General features: G+C 36.9%; 1 protein-coding gene across 6 annotated transcripts in view; it reads left to right on the top strand.

Annotated features, from left to right (window-relative positions):
- Ubr3 (ubiquitin protein ligase E3 component n-recognin 3) overlaps positions 1–15,439 on the top strand; it is a 134,992-nt gene that overhangs the window by 63,932 nt on the left and 55,621 nt on the right. For 3 of the 6 annotated variants that reach the window (XM_038335827.1, XM_038335828.1, XM_038335826.1), the window contains exons 21-26: positions 4,627–4,731; positions 6,196–6,369; positions 6,536–6,568; positions 8,383–8,846; positions 13,326–13,414; positions 15,182–15,331. In XM_038335827.1, the coding sequence (XP_038191755.1) occupies positions 4,627–4,731; positions 6,196–6,369; positions 6,536–6,568; positions 8,383–8,846; positions 13,326–13,414; positions 15,182–15,331 (1,015 nt within the window). The remainder of the gene's footprint in view (positions 1–4,626; positions 4,732–6,195; positions 6,370–6,535; positions 6,569–8,382; positions 8,847–13,325; positions 13,415–15,181; positions 15,332–15,439) is intronic. The other 3 variants (XM_038335831.1, XM_038335830.1, XM_038335829.1) reach the window with 1 other exon arrangement.

Raw genomic sequence — 15,439 nt, 5'->3', positions numbered from 1 at the left:
TAGTAGAATTTGATTAGAATGACTGAGATTCTAATATGTTTTCATATTTTTCAAGTCAAAATGCTAAATGATAATATTTATATGAAAGTACCACGTATAAAGAGCAAAGTGTGTTTATAAATTTTTTACTGTGTGAATATAAGTTATGATTACATGTATTTGAAGTCCTAATTGAAAATTATGAAGCAGTTATACTTGTCTGAGGAATTATATAGTGGACTAAGGGAATAAATAGCCAGCGAGCCTCCTGCTTGACAGGCAGCATTGTGTGAACTGTTGACCTTACTTTAGAGTGGCTTTCTCTGCTTTTTACCTTTTATAGGAACTTGACAAAGAAAATTTTCTATGTGGGTTCTTTAGAAACTTGAAACAGCTTCCATTTTCCTGTTACCTAGAATTTGTTTCATTTTTGGGGTGTTCTGTCACAAAGCTGACTTGTCTTATAGTATTCTAGAAGTTGCATGAAATATGTTATGGAGTGTTGCACATGTGTGTGTATAGGTGTGTGTGTGTGTGTGTGTGTGTGTGTGTACAGACACATGTATACTCTGGGATTTATAATGATTTAAGCTGTATAAGAGATGAAAGATCAGATAATCATACCTGGAGAATACTGCTCAAATACATAAGCATCTATAAAATAATAGGCATAGGTGTTATCTAATTAGAAATAAAGAAAATGTATAATTTTTATTCCTTCATTTGAAAAATTAAAAAGATAACTGAGAATATTCTATTCTGTATATAGATCTCCATTGACTGTGTACAGATAATTTTTAATTATTCAAGAAAGCATGATTTAATTAGTTAAGTAGAACTCTTAGTGTTAGTGTTTCTATTCATGTCTTCCTTTTTTTGATATTTATTGAGCTCTACATTTCTCTCTGCTCCCCTCCATGCCTCTCCCCTTCCCCTTTCAGTCCTCCCCCAAGGTCCCCATGCTCCCAATTTACTCAAGAGATCTTGTCTTTTTCTACTTTTTACTTCCCATGTAGATTAGATATATGTACGTCTCTCTTAGTGTCCACATTGTTGTCTAAATTCTCTGGGATTGTGGTTTGTAGGCTGGCTTTTTTGCTTTATGTTTAAAAACCACCTATGAGTGAGTACATGTGATGATTGTCTTTCTGTGGCTGGGTTACCTCACTCAAAATAATGTTTTCTAGCTCCATCCATTTTCCTGCAAAATTCAAGATGTTATTTTTTTTCTGCTGTGTAGTACTTCATTGTGTAAATGCATCACATTTCCCCCATCTCTTCTTCAGTCGAGGGGCATTAGGTTGTTTCCAGGTTCTGGCTATGACAAACAATGCTGCTATGAACATAATTGAGCACATGTCCTTGTGGCACGATTGAGCATCCTTTGGATATATACCCAAAAGTGGTATTACTGGGTCTTGAGGAAGGTTGTTCCTTAATTTTCTGAGAAATCGCCATACTGACATCCAAAGGGGTTGTACCAGCTTGCATTCCCACCAGCAATGCAGAAGTGTTCCCTTTATCACACAACCTCTCCAGCATAAGTTGTCATTAGTGTTTTTGATCTTGGTCATTCTTACAGGTGTAAGATGGAATCTCAGAGTTGTTTTGATTGGCATTTCTCTGATGACTAAGAATGTTGAACATTTCCTTAAGTGTCTTTCAGCCATTTTAGATTCCTCTGTTGAGAATTCTCTGTTTAGGTCTGCACTTCATTTTTTCTTTTTTAAAATTGGATTATTTGTTCTTTTGATGACCAGTTTCTTGAGTTCTTTGTATATTTTGGAGATCAGACCTCTGTCTGCTGTGGGGTTTGTGAAGATCTTTTCCCATTCCGTAGGTTGTCATTTTGTCTTATTGACCATCTCCTTTGCTTTACAGAAAATTTTCAGTTTCAGGAGGTCCCATTTATTAATTGTTTCTCTCAGTGTCTGTGCTGCTGGGGTTACATTTAGGAAGTGGTTCCCTGTGCCAATGCATTCAATTGTACTTCCCACTTTCTCTTCTATAAGGTTCAGTGTGGCTGGCTTTATGTTGAGGTCTTTGATTCATTTGGACTCGAGTTTTGTGCATGGTGATAGATATGGGTCTGTTTTCATTCTTCTACATGTTGATATCCAGTTATGCCAGCACCACTTGTTAAATATGCTTTCTTTTTTTTCCATTTGATATTTTTTTGCTTCTTTGTCAAAAATCAGGTGCTCAAAGATGTGTGGATTGATATCCAGGTCTTCTATTTGGTTCCATTGTTTCTCCTGTCTGTACTTATGCCAATCAATACCAGGGTGTTTTCATTACTGTAGCTCTGTAGTAGAGTTTGAAGTCAGGGATTATGATGCCTCCAGAAGTTCTTTTATTGTACAGGGTTGTTTTGGCTCTCCTGAGTCTTTTGCATTTCCATATGAAGTTGAGTACAGGCTTTTCCCTGTTACTGATTCTGTATACCACAGACATTGTAGTCTCTCAGTTAGTTCTGTGTTATTCTCAGTTTTTAATGAGAGGATGGAGTTTTTGAGGTTAGACAACTAGTTCAGACAACCTGAGTACTGTTTTCAATAATAGCTAAGAACTTGTGATAAATGAAGAAAGCCTTACTGGAAATCTCTTCTAAGTTAATCTTTTTCAACTTTTAAAATTTGCTTAATCTAGAAGAATTTAATCAGAGATGAAAGATGAGTGCTTTGGTTGTTTGAAGACTCGAATGACCATTTTTTTAAATTTCACATTTCGTTTATAACAGCTTTTCTGACGCACTTAGTTGTCGTGCTCTGCTGAGTCAACTCTACAGAAGGCGCTTGCGGCGCCACCGTCGTTCCTCACCATGTGTGATGCTAAAGAGCATGGTGACACTTCCCAGAAAATGGCTTCAATGTTTTGTTCAGGATCTTTAGCTTTTATTTTTCTCGGCTAAATCTGTAATACCACCGGATTTCAATTCAAAATTTTTTTTTTTATTTAGACAGTAATGCTTTCTTATCGAGAGGAGACAGAAATGGCAGGCATCGGCCTGGGCGGCTGAGAGCTGTGTGTAGTGCTCAGACAACTGAGTTTGGTGTGAGCCTTGATTTTCCTCCATGATGCGATGGGCTAGAAAGGGTGACCTCTGCAACTCCTGCTCTTAGGCTCCCCCATGGCCTCTTTCTAGTCTTCGCACTCTTGGCACCATCTGCCTGCTGTTTGCTGGGACTCCAGCTGCTAGGCCTGTTGTAAGCAAATGACAGATGCCAAGGGAACCCAATCTCAGATAATTCTGGACTTCTTTGCCCTTAGGTATGGGAAAAATGAGGCCAAAGATTGTTGCTTCAGTAGGTACAAACAGACTTAAGGGTGAGGTTTTACAAGAGACAATGGAGACACCCTCCTGATTGTCAAATAGTAGGAAATCCGTCAGTGCATGTCTGCACTCTTAAGTTACAAAGAATTGTTTTTTTCCCCTTGTCACCTCTTTTGGACTGTTCTTGTGAGGCTCAGCTTACTTACCATCCTTTTCAGCTGACAGGGCCACTTCCTCACTGAATCCTTCCTTCTGTCCTTCCCCTCATTTGGTCACATGCCTACTTATAATGAGGACAAGCTGCGTGCCATCTTGTTCCTGTAGTAGTCCAGATATCTTTAGACCAATCACTGGCTATCACAGTCCTTACATCCTGTAGAAAATGAGTAAGGCTTGAGTTGTGTGATCTATGTATAAGGTAAGGTTCATTGCATTTTCCTTTTTCCATTCTTACCATGTAAAACATACACTGACTTACATATTTATATAGTCACACACAAAATTTAGAGGCCAAGAAGGTTAAAGACAGAATTAATATTAATGATTCATGTTGGATTTCAGCTGTTAGCCAAATACAATTGCATTTAAATGAGTGATGCTAGTTAGCTAACTCATTATTTGGCACCCTGTCTTCAGGAGATTATAATGTAAAGTGTTCTTGGTAAATTTTTTAAGTAAATACTGCTGTATTTATATTAGTGACTTTTGTGTCTGTTAAATGTGGTACTCTTTATTTAGGAAGTCTTTAAACTGCTATTTCCAGATACTGCATAATATTCCTATGTAGGCCTGGTCACTTAGCTCTTGCAGAGGATGCTGAGTTTCCAGCACCCTCATTGTTTTTTTTTTTTTTTTTTTTTTTTTTTTTTTTTTTTAAATTTATTTATTTATTATGTATACAATATTCTGTCTGTATGCCTGCAGGCCAGAAGAGGGCACCAGACCCCATTACAGATGGTTGTGAGCCACCATGTGGTTGCTGGGAATTGAACTCAGGACCTTTGGAAGAGCAGGCAATGCTCTTAACCTCTGAGCCATCTCTCCAGCCCCCTCAGCACCCTCATTGTATAGCTCATAACCACCTGTGACTCCAGCCTCGGAGGATTCAATATATGACTCTGACTGATGAGAATGTCTGCAGTTATGTGCATACACACCCCATGCACATCATTAAAAATAAATGTAGCAAAAGTTCTATATAATCTTCAGAGGAAACCTAGTGTTCTAGACTGTATTTCACTAAGATTTGCATTTTTATATCTGATAATTATCTGATTGTGATTTTTGTTTGTAATAGATTGTTTTCATCTCTTTAACTGCAATATATAATGTGAAAAAGTTAATTATGAGGTGTTTTCTTCTTTTTCTTCAAGATTCTAATGGATCATCAGAATCTGTCGGAACATGTGCTGTGCATGGTGTTGTATCTGATTGAATTAGGTTTGGAAAACTCTGCTGAGGATGATTCTGAGGAAGAGGTAAGCACTGCCTCTGTCTTAGAACATTTAAGAGGGAGCAGCCTCTGTCTGCCATCAGGCAGTTCTTTTCAAGAAGTGTAATTTGGATTTTTTTTCTTTTTCTTTTTCGGTTTTTTAAGACAGGTTTCTCTGTGTAGCCCTGGCTGTCCTGGAACTCACTCTGTAGACCAGGCTGGCCTTGAACTCACTGAGACCCACCTGCCTCTGTTTCCCCGCGTGTTGGAATTAAAGACATGCATCGCCACCACCAGACTAACATTACCTTTGTTTATATATGGACAATTGCCTGCACCTTTATCCAGGCATCACTTACATGCAGTGCCCATGGAGGCCAGAAGAGGGCATCAGGTTCCCCAGAACTGGAGTTAGAGATGGTCATGAGCTGCTAAAATGTGTTGGGAATTGAACCCAAGTTTTCTGGGAGAGCAGATGGTGCTCTTAACCACTGAGCTATCTCTCTAGCTTTTAGTTTTGTATTCTTATTTATTTACTTGTTTGTTTGTTTGTTTTATTTATTGTGTATGCAGTGTTCTATCTGCATGTATGCCTGCACACCAGAAGAGGGCATCAGATTTCATTATAGATGGTTGTGAACCTCCATGTGGTTGCTGGGAATTGAACTCAGGAACTCTGGAAGAGCAGCAGATGTAGGGGGCGAGGTCGATTAATAAATAACCAGACCAGCTCTATTCAAAAGATTTTAATAATTGAGGGAAAACTTACACGACCAAAGATCCCGTGAATGCCAGGAGCGCAGGAAACCAAAGAGGAAGGGGCAAGCACACCTGGATGTTTTATATGTTTCCTTTGGCCTCAGGGGAACACACCCAAAACAGAATGTGATTGGCTGAAGTTCCCCATCAAGCAGATTTCATTATAGATGGTTGTGAACCTCCCTGTGGTTGCTGGGAATTGAACTCAGGAACTCTGGAAGAGCAGCCAGTGCTCTTAATTCTTAAATTTGAAGACCTGACAAGACGATCCTGTTCATATATTTATTTAGCATCTGGGTGGGGTGCACACCACATGCACGTGTGCAGGTGGAGGACAGCTTGCAGGATTTGGTTCTTTCCTTCTGCTATATGGGACCTGGTGGTTTAACTTAAATTGTAGGGCTTGGCAGATAGTGTACCTGCTGAGCCAACTCTCTGGCCTAAAAAAGCCTTTATTCTTAAAATATATATGGTCCTTTGAAGCTTTCCTCTAAACGGAATTACATTATATGTGGAACTGTTGAAATTGAAGATTTAGTATTCAAATGAAAAAAATTAAGGAAAGCTGTTTGTGTATTTTTTGGTATTATGGTGAGAACATCAATTATGAAGAAGCACTCACTGAGTTAGAACTTCATTGTATCTCAGACTCGAAGTGACAAGTTTCTGGTGTACACATATTTATTCATCCTATCTATCATCCATCCATCCATCTACCAATCTACCAATCTATCATCTGTTTATGTCTTAGGTATCAATGGGTGGACCAGAACGTTGTCATGACAGTTGGTTCCCTGGAAGTAACTTGGTATCAAATATGCGACATTTTATAAATTACGTCAGAGTGCGAGTCCCAGAGACGGCTCCTGAGTTGAAAAGGGACTCACTTGCCGGCACGAGCTCTGATGATCTGGGCTCCTTACAAGTAAGTTTAAAAGTGAGGGAAATGGAAAGGGAACGGTTTACATTATGCTGAGATATTGCATAGATAATCTATGGCATTCAGAAGGAAATGCTGGAAGTTGTCATCTATTTTCTGATATGTCTAAATATTGTTGCTTAACTAGTCTTTTTCCTTTAACCTGATATAGAATTCCCGACGGCCTAAAGTTCTTCAAAGAGAGGTAGATGTGTATGATATTTGTATTAACTAGCAGCCTGACTAATTGCAAATGAGGGGGAAAAACCCACTAGAGTATGTGTGTGTATGTATATGATTAATATAATAAAATTTAAAACATTAATTTAATTTAATGTTTTTTACTTTTAATAAAGTTATTTATATTTAATTTCAAATAAGTTTATGTTATTGATTAAAAATGCAGAGTGGTTAGTAGCAAAGTTTTCTTGCTGGTGTTAAAGTATTCTGGACCAGTGACAAGTAGCCCACTTGGCTCTGCTTCCATTAGCACTGCAGTTGTTTTACTAACCTCTTACAGATGACTCCACTGCTTCCTAAGCCAAATCAAATGCAATGCTGCAGCATGGCCATCAAAAGATTGTGGGTTTTTTTTTTGAATTTGAAGGAGGCGCTTTTGTGGCAATTAACTGAAACAGGCCCATAAATACTTGTATCCTGTATATTGTGTTTGGGAACTCAGTGTGAAAAGCAGCTCTTTGCATGAAGCTCAATTAATCTTTAAAAATAAAATGAGAAGTGGGTCTGGAGAAAAGGCTCAGCAGTTAAGAGCACTAGTATCCCTTCCAGAGACCTGGGTTCAGTACCAACACCCACATGACTACTCACAACTGCCTGTAACTCCAGTCCCAAGTATCAGACATGCATACAGCCATAGCACCCATAGCATATGACATGCCAAATAATTAAGTAGTATTTTCCTGTAAGCTAGGTGTCATGTGAGTGGAGAGAGAGAACTGAATTCAATGTTTTTTTGTGTCAAGCAACATGTTTTTTTTTTGCTTTTAGCAACATGTTTTTGTGAATACTATAAAAGGTTTTAATTAAAAACTTGAAACCTCTGTCTGAGGCTCTTTTGCTTCTAATGTTATAAAATACTTTTAAAATCGTGGATGTAAAAAAAAATTGAATACTATAATTTGACTTAGAAAAGCATACTTCTTATGCCCATTTTAGAAAAATGAACAAAATTCATTAAACTGATACCTTAATTAAGATGATTTCTAAGAGGCCTGATGTGTGTTTGCTTTAGCAAAAATGCTGTTTAAGAGACAAATTATTGAGATGAACACTTGACTAAAAATGTCTATTCAAATAACATATGGTGATATACTGTTTGAAGCAAATTAATTTATTCCTTTATTCTTACATTTCAGTTTTATAACTTGAAATCTGTAATTTTCAAACTTTTGAAGTTCCTTAAATGTGAAATTAATTTTCACTATAGATTTACTGTCTTAAAGAAATACGAAGAAAGCCAGGCGGTAGTGGCACATGCCTTAATTCCCAACACTCAGGTGGCAGAGGCAGGCAGATCTCTGTAGGTTCAAGGACAGGCAGGGCTACACAGAGAAACCCTGTCTCAAAAAACAAAAAAGCAAAAACAAAAAATAACAAAAAGAAAAGAAAAAGAAAAACAACTTTTCTTATTAATGTGAAAGCTGTAGCAGGCTTTCCGAAGTGAATAAAGAATTTCTTGATGTGTGGTGGATAATACAGAAGCTTCCCTTATTGAGAAACTTAGTTTATAGGTTTTTTGTTTTGGTAATATGGCTGCAGGTATGGCACAAGCTTTGTTTGTTTTTTGTGGAACATAGAGTCAGGCGGTTGCACTGAGGTGACAGGTGACCTCCTTTTCCTCACCACTGTCCCTTTTAAAGCGGGGCTGTATCCATTTGAGAAAGAAATGGAAGAAACATGTTTATCTGCTGGAGAGATCTTTGGAAAAATACAGAAAAGTACAGTAGAATTGGTATTGAGTAATTCTTCTTTTTTCTGTTTTCTTGTCTTTACTGGTAGAATTCCGGTACAGCTCAAGTTTTCAGCTTAGTAGCAGAGCGTAGAAAGAAATTTCAGGAGATCATCAATAGAAGCAGCAGTGAAGCAAATCAGGTGATTCGCCCGCCCTACACTCCAAAGAAATGGTCAGCTCCTGGTTCAGCTCCCCAGTTAACCACAGCCATTTTGGAAATTAAGGAAAGCATATTGTCTTTGCTAATCAAACTTCACCACAAACTCTCAGGAAAGCAAAACTCTTACTATCCTCCATGGCTTGATGATATAGAAATCTTAATACAACCAGAAATTCCTAAATACAATCATGGGGATGGTATAACTGCAGTAGAAAGAATTTTGCTAAAAGCTGCAATGCAAAGCAGAATGAACAAACGCATCATTGAAGAGATATGCAGAAAAGTAACTCCTCCTGTGCCACCCAAAAAAATCACTGCAGCAGAGAAGAAGACTCTGGACAAGGAGGAAAGGTATTTTTATCTTTAGTGTCTTAAATCTGTATTGTACAGTTGATGACTTGGGTTTTTCTGGTTCTCAGTCGCTCAGGGCTCATGACCTGGTTGTTTCAGTTACAACTTTACTTGGTAAAGTATGTGATTGAACATAGCCTGTGCTAGTGTGTGTGATGCTCAGTTCTTTGGGGGGTAAAAACATGAGTGTTGCTGGCCCCAGTGTTAAATTACTGTTGAAAGTTGGAAGCCTCTTCAGAAACATTGCAAATATATTATTGCTGTGTCACCTTAGAATGCTCTTGTAACTTTAAGTAAAAATAGAAGTATGTTAGATAAGTTTTAAAAAATTTTTATTTTGTGTATATACATGTGTGCATATTTGCATGTCAACACACATACCGTAAGTGTGCATGTGGAGGTCAGAGGACAGCTTTTGGAAATCTGTTCCCTTTTTCCATCTTGTGTGTCCTAGGTTTGAACTCAGGTCATCAGGCTTACTTGCAAGGGTCTTTCCTGCTGAGCCATCTCACCAGCCCTTAAGTATTTTTTGAAATAGAAATCAAACTATTTGAATTTTTGGTACTTGTGTTTATTGCTATATGATTATCAATTATTAGAGAAAGCAGTGTTTCTTAAAACATTTTTCTTTTGCCAACTTTTGTTTCCTAATTTTCAAAGGTAAAAAATTTAAATTAGATTTATTCTTTTTATGTGTAAGTATTTTTCCCAAATGTATGTATTTGCACCACATGTATGCTTGGTACATATGAAAGTCTGAAGAAGTTATCAGGATATCAGATTTCCTGGAACTCGAGTTGCAGCAACCATGGAAGAGTGCTCCTTGTTGGCTCATTCACAGGTTCTTGGTTAACTGTCTTTCTTATATGTATAGCCCAAGGCAACATTCCCAGGGAATAGTGGTGCCCACTGTGGGCTGGACCATCTTACATCAGTTAACAATCAAGACAACTCCCTGCTAATCGGCATAGGCCAGTGTGATCTGGGCAATCCCTCAACTCAGGCTCCCTTCTCAGTTGACTCTGGACTATGTAACATTGATAGTTAAAGCTGACTAGTACAAGTGGCATTAAAGAAGATATAAGAGGCCAGAAAGGAAAACCTGTATCAAGATTTTCTGATGTTATGAGTTTGGCAGTCCTGTGTGATTTGCTAGTTATGAAGGATGGGAAGGATCCTGTGATAACTGTATGAGAAGCCATTTTAGTCACAAGGTACAAGTGGAAGTCTTGGACAGTTTTCATAATTTGCTACTTCAGTGTCCTCAACTTTAAGGATAATTTTGAAATGTACTAAATCTGTCAGAATTGTCATTTGTTAATGGTCTTTAATTTACATGTTTACCTAATTTAGAAAAGCAATAATGTAGTTTTTTTTAATGCTGGTTTCACAGAAAGCTGATAAACACATTAAAACAAGATTTATGTATTTTACATGCATGGGTATTTGTATGACTGTATACCATGTGTGTGCCTGGTACCTGTGGAGGTCAGAAGAGGGTGCTGGATACGCTGAAACAAATTACAGATGGTTGTGAGCTGCCACATGGTGGTTGGGAACCAAACCCAGATTCTCTGCAAGATCAGTGAATGCTCTTAGCTACTGAGCCATCCTCTCAGCACTTGAGAAATGAATTTTGATTTTAGTTATACCAGAGATTCTCTTATATTTGAATTGCAGATTTACTTTTGGTATATTGTTTTACTGGAATATACTTAGAAGTGAGATGTAGATTGGCATTAATGAAAAAAAAATCCTGAAACTTTAGAGCTCACCTAGTTCTGGTAAAAGAGACCACCCATGGATTAATCAAAGTTACTATCTATCAGAACATTTCTACATCACTCGTGGAGTGCTTCGAGTGTCCACACGATGAACAGTTCTTCTCTGAGGATACACTTAGATTTTTATGGGCTTTCATTTCAAAGTAATATTAAATGTAGAGAAATGGATTAAGGACAGTACCAGGAACTTGCTGAAGGTTTCAGAGTAAGTTGCTGGTATGTTACCCTCCACACTGGGATACTTCAGTGTGTAGTTCTTAGGGGTAAAAGCCCTTTTTTTATATAATCAAAGTAGAACTACAAGATTAAGGAGTTAACCTTGTGTTTAAGTATGATCACATAAGATCCCATGTTTAAACAGTTGTTCAGAGTTTCTCATCAAAGAAACATCCACTTCATAATTGCTCATTGAATTTAGTTGTTGAATCTTTTTAAATCTCTTTTAAAGTGGAACAGTTTCTCCATCTTTCCTTTATTTTCATGATTTTGAATCTCTGAAGGGTTAGGACAGTGGGTCATTTTAGACTGCCTCACCATGGGCTAATCTGCCATTGGCAGGCACATCAGTGAGATATTGCTGCTTCCACCAGGTCACTTGACTTATGTTTGTTTGTTAGTAGTGTTTACAATTGACTGCTGGTTAGGGAACTGCCTGCTAGATTTCTGCACCGTCTGTTTATGCTGTTCCTTTGTAATTATTACATCATTTAAAGTAGGGTGATTCTTTGAGATTCTGTAATTTCCCATTTATCACCTTTGAAGGTACTATTTATTTTCATTAGTCATGGGCTCATGAAGTTCTTGCTTTAGTTTGAGTTATCATCTACTTGATGTATTCTGATGATCAAATGTTCCAGATTTAGCCACTAAGAGTTCTTAAATGGTAAGTTCTTTATCCCTTTTGATCAGTTCTTATCATGCCTTAAACATACTCCTTTTTGTAGGCAGAGTGATCTTCCAGGCTAATCTTGCACTTGAAGCCAGCCATTTCCTGTGGAGTTCTCATTGCTTTTTACTAGAGAATGGGATTTAGAAACTTAATCCTTGTTCTTTTTCTGATGAAATATAGCTATTTTCATGTATTCTTAGTGAATAGAACTGGAAAAATTTATGTGTGTGTCTTTTTTTTGGCATTAGAGGCTGAAGAGAAAAGACATTATTTTTTTTACCTGTTCTTATGCATTCAAAACTATCCTCTCCAACATGAACTGTCACTTGTGTGATTGATCTTAGCCATTCTGACAGGTGTATAAGGGAATCTCAGAGTTATTTTGATTTGCATTTCCCTGATGGCTAAGGATGTTGAACATTTCTTTAAGTGCCTCTCATCCATTTGAGTTTCCTCTAATTGAGAATTCTATTTATTTCTGTACTCCTCTTTTTAATTGGGTTTGTTGTTTTTTGGATACCTAATTTCTTGAGTTCTTTATGTATTTTGGAAATTAGTCCTCTGTTAGATGTGGAGTTGGTAAAAATCTTTTTCCATTTGATATGCTGCTGTTTTGTCCTATTGATGATATCCTTTGCCTTACAGAAGCTTTTCAGTTTCATTTCTTGAGGTTCCATTTATTAATTGTTGATCTTAGTGCCTTTGCTATTGGTGTTCTGTTCAGAAAGTTGTTTCCTGGGCCAATGCATTCAAGGCTATTCTCTACTTCCTCTTCTATCAGATTTAGCATATTTGGTTTTCTTTTGAGGTCTTGGATCCACCTGGACTTGAGTTTTATGCAGGGTGATAAATATGGACTTTTTCACATTCTTCTACATGCAGATGCCCAGTTTGACCAGCATCATTTTGTTGAAGATTCTGTCTTTTCTCCAGTGTGTATTTTTGTCTTCTCTATCAAAACTCAGATGCATATAGGTGTATAGATTTATGTCTTGGTCTTCAATCAGTTCCATTAATCAGCATGACTGTTTTTATGCCAATATCATGTGGTTTTTATTGCTGTAGTACAACTTGAAATTAGGGATGGTGGGACATCCTGCAATTCTTTTATTGTTCAGGATTGTGTAGCTATCCTGGGCATTTTGTTTTTCCATTTGAAGTTGATAATTGTCCTTTCAAGGTCTGTAAGGAATTGTGTTGGAATTTTCATGGGAATTGTGTTGAATCTGTTGATTGTTTTTGGAAAGATGGCCATTTTTACTATATTAATCATAATTAATTTTTACTATATTAAACTTGATCCATGAGGATGGGAGAGCTTTCCATCTTCTCTAGTTTCTTTCTTCAAAGATTTGAAGTTCTTGTCATACAGTTCTTTCACTTGCTTGATTAGTGTTACCCCAAGATATTTTATATTATTTAGGCTGTTTGTGAAAGGTGTTGTTTCCATGATTTCTTTCTCAGTCTGTTTGTCATTTATATAGGAGGGCTACTGATTTTTTTTTTAAATTAATCTTGTACCCAGTCACTTTGCTGAAAATGTTTACCAACTGTCAGAGTTCCCTGGTAGGACGTTTTGGGTTTTATGTCTACCCCATTGTTTCATACTGTAGGTGCTGCTTTAGTTTTGCTTATGCAAATAGTGGCTTGAAGTCTTTTAGAAGGGATAGAATTGTTTCAGAGACATTCAAATCTTACATGATATTTCATATGTAATATAGAAAACAGGTTGTTCTTGATTGTGTGGCCACCAATCAATAGATTAGTGTTGAGCACACATGTACTCACAACTTCATTTCTCTTTAGGCGACAAAAGGCTAGAGAAAGGCAGCAGAAATTGCTCGCAGAGTTTGCCTCACGACAGAAAAGCTTTATGGAAACTGCAATGGATGTTGGTAAGTCAGAATTTTAGCTTGAAACTCTCACAGTTAGTTCTTATTTATAGGAATAGTTTGATTTAAACTCTCAGCAGCTCTAAATAGTATAGATAATTTACAGTCTTTATTTAAACAGTAGAGAAATTGAGGGATTAGAATAATTCTTAACTATGGTGTGTGTGCACATGGGCACAGGTGAGCCGGTTCCACAGCACAGCTACGTGGAGTCAGTTTTCTACTTCTGTCAGGCAGGTTCAGGCATGGAACTCAGGTGGTCAGGCTCGGGGGAAATACCCTTCTTACCTACTGCACCGTCTTGCCTGCCTCAGATCAGATCTTTATTATAGCCATTGTGTTGTAGAACAAAGGCAGTAGTTAAGAAAAGCCCTCTCTGTTCTCTATAAATCTGTCCCTCACGTGTGTCAAGTCTGTCAGTAAGTGTTTGATGATTTATTTTGGTGTTGTTCTCTGATGTTAGCCTAAGATCCTTGTAATGATTTCTAAGAACACTTTTGGGTGTCTCTTTGTGTCATCACATTGATATTTCGAAAAATCACGCACACCTTTTAATTCATATTGGCCTTAGGATTTTTATAATGATAAGGAATACCATTTTTCTGTATGGTGGTAGAACTATGAATAGTCTTTTAAAAAATATATTTATGCTTTCCCTTCCTTCTTCCCCTTTCCTCATCCTATAATATTTCCTTCACTACTTTCAGATTATTGTCTTTAAGTTTATCATTTTCTGAATATATGAGAAAATAACTAATGATTATCTTTCTGCATCTGCTGATGTGTTTTAATTCCTTGTTGTTTATGATATATATATATCATGATATATATATATGATATATAACAGATCACTGTTATATTCTGTATTCTGTTTATTAATATAAAATATAGGAATATACAATGATTTCCTTATATAAACATTGATGGCTATTACTTAAAATATATTACTGAAATAGAGAATTAGGAAGCAGTTTTCCCTCTATTATCCCCTAGTATATACTACTACCAATTTTCAAAGAGTTGCCATCTTATAAATTTCTTTTCTTCCTAATCTCAAAATAAATTGAAACTAATGATTTATTTGTTCCTTAAAAATTTAATTAAAGGGGGCTGGAGAGATGACTCAGTGGTTAAGAGCACTGCTCTTCTAGAGGTCCTGAGTTCAATTCCCAGCAACCACATGATAGCTCACACCTATCTGTAATGAGATCTGATGCCCTCTTCTGGCCTGCAGACAAACATGCAGACACAACATTGTATTCATAATAAATAAATAAATTGTTTTTAAAAATTTAATTAAAATTTTCTCTTACATAGATTAAAAAGCTTTTAATGTATGTATATGAATGTTCTATTTGCATGCATGCCTTCATAACAGAAGAGATCATCAGATTATAGATGGTTATGAGCCACCACGTTGTTGCTGGGAATTGAACTTAGGACCTCTGGAAGAACAGTCAGTGCTCTTAACTGCTGAGCCATCTCTCTGGCCCCTTACATAGATGTTTTTGTTTCTGTTTTTTAGTGTCAATTTTTATCTGTAATTGGTACAACATAAAAAATATTTAATCATAAATTACTCAAAGTTGTTTTTATCACTTCACATTTGTGGTCTTAGAGTTAACATTTTACTTGAATAAGAATCTCAGTAGTTGTGTTATGATGCAACTTTGTTAGTATTTGACCTGAAAAGTATTTGAAGTAGGTCTTTGGGAATAAGAGTTTATTGAAAAGGACTTTTCTTCTAAGAGGTATGGCTTTCCTTTCCAGATTCTCCTGAGAACGAGATTCCTATGGAAATTGCCACAGCAGAGCCACAAGTGTCTGAGGCTGTGTACGACTGTGTTATCTGCGGACAGAGTGGGCCTTCTTCTGAGGACAGACCTGCAGGACTGGTTGTACTATTGCAAGCATCATCAGGTGAAGTCAAAGAAGCTTTTTAATAGAAACATTGTAGACAGTGGCATCCAGAAGCTGTTAGTATGAGATGAGAGCTAGTGTTAGAATTCAGCTTTCTTGTTCACTGTT

This window comes from Arvicola amphibius, chromosome 7 (genome assembly GCF_903992535.2).
Source record: "Arvicola amphibius chromosome 7, mArvAmp1.2, whole genome shotgun sequence".
Taxonomy (NCBI): domain Eukaryota; kingdom Metazoa; phylum Chordata; class Mammalia; order Rodentia; family Cricetidae; genus Arvicola; species Arvicola amphibius.
The sequence above is the reverse complement of the archived record's forward strand: the minus strand, read 5'-3'. Positions and strand labels throughout refer to the sequence as shown.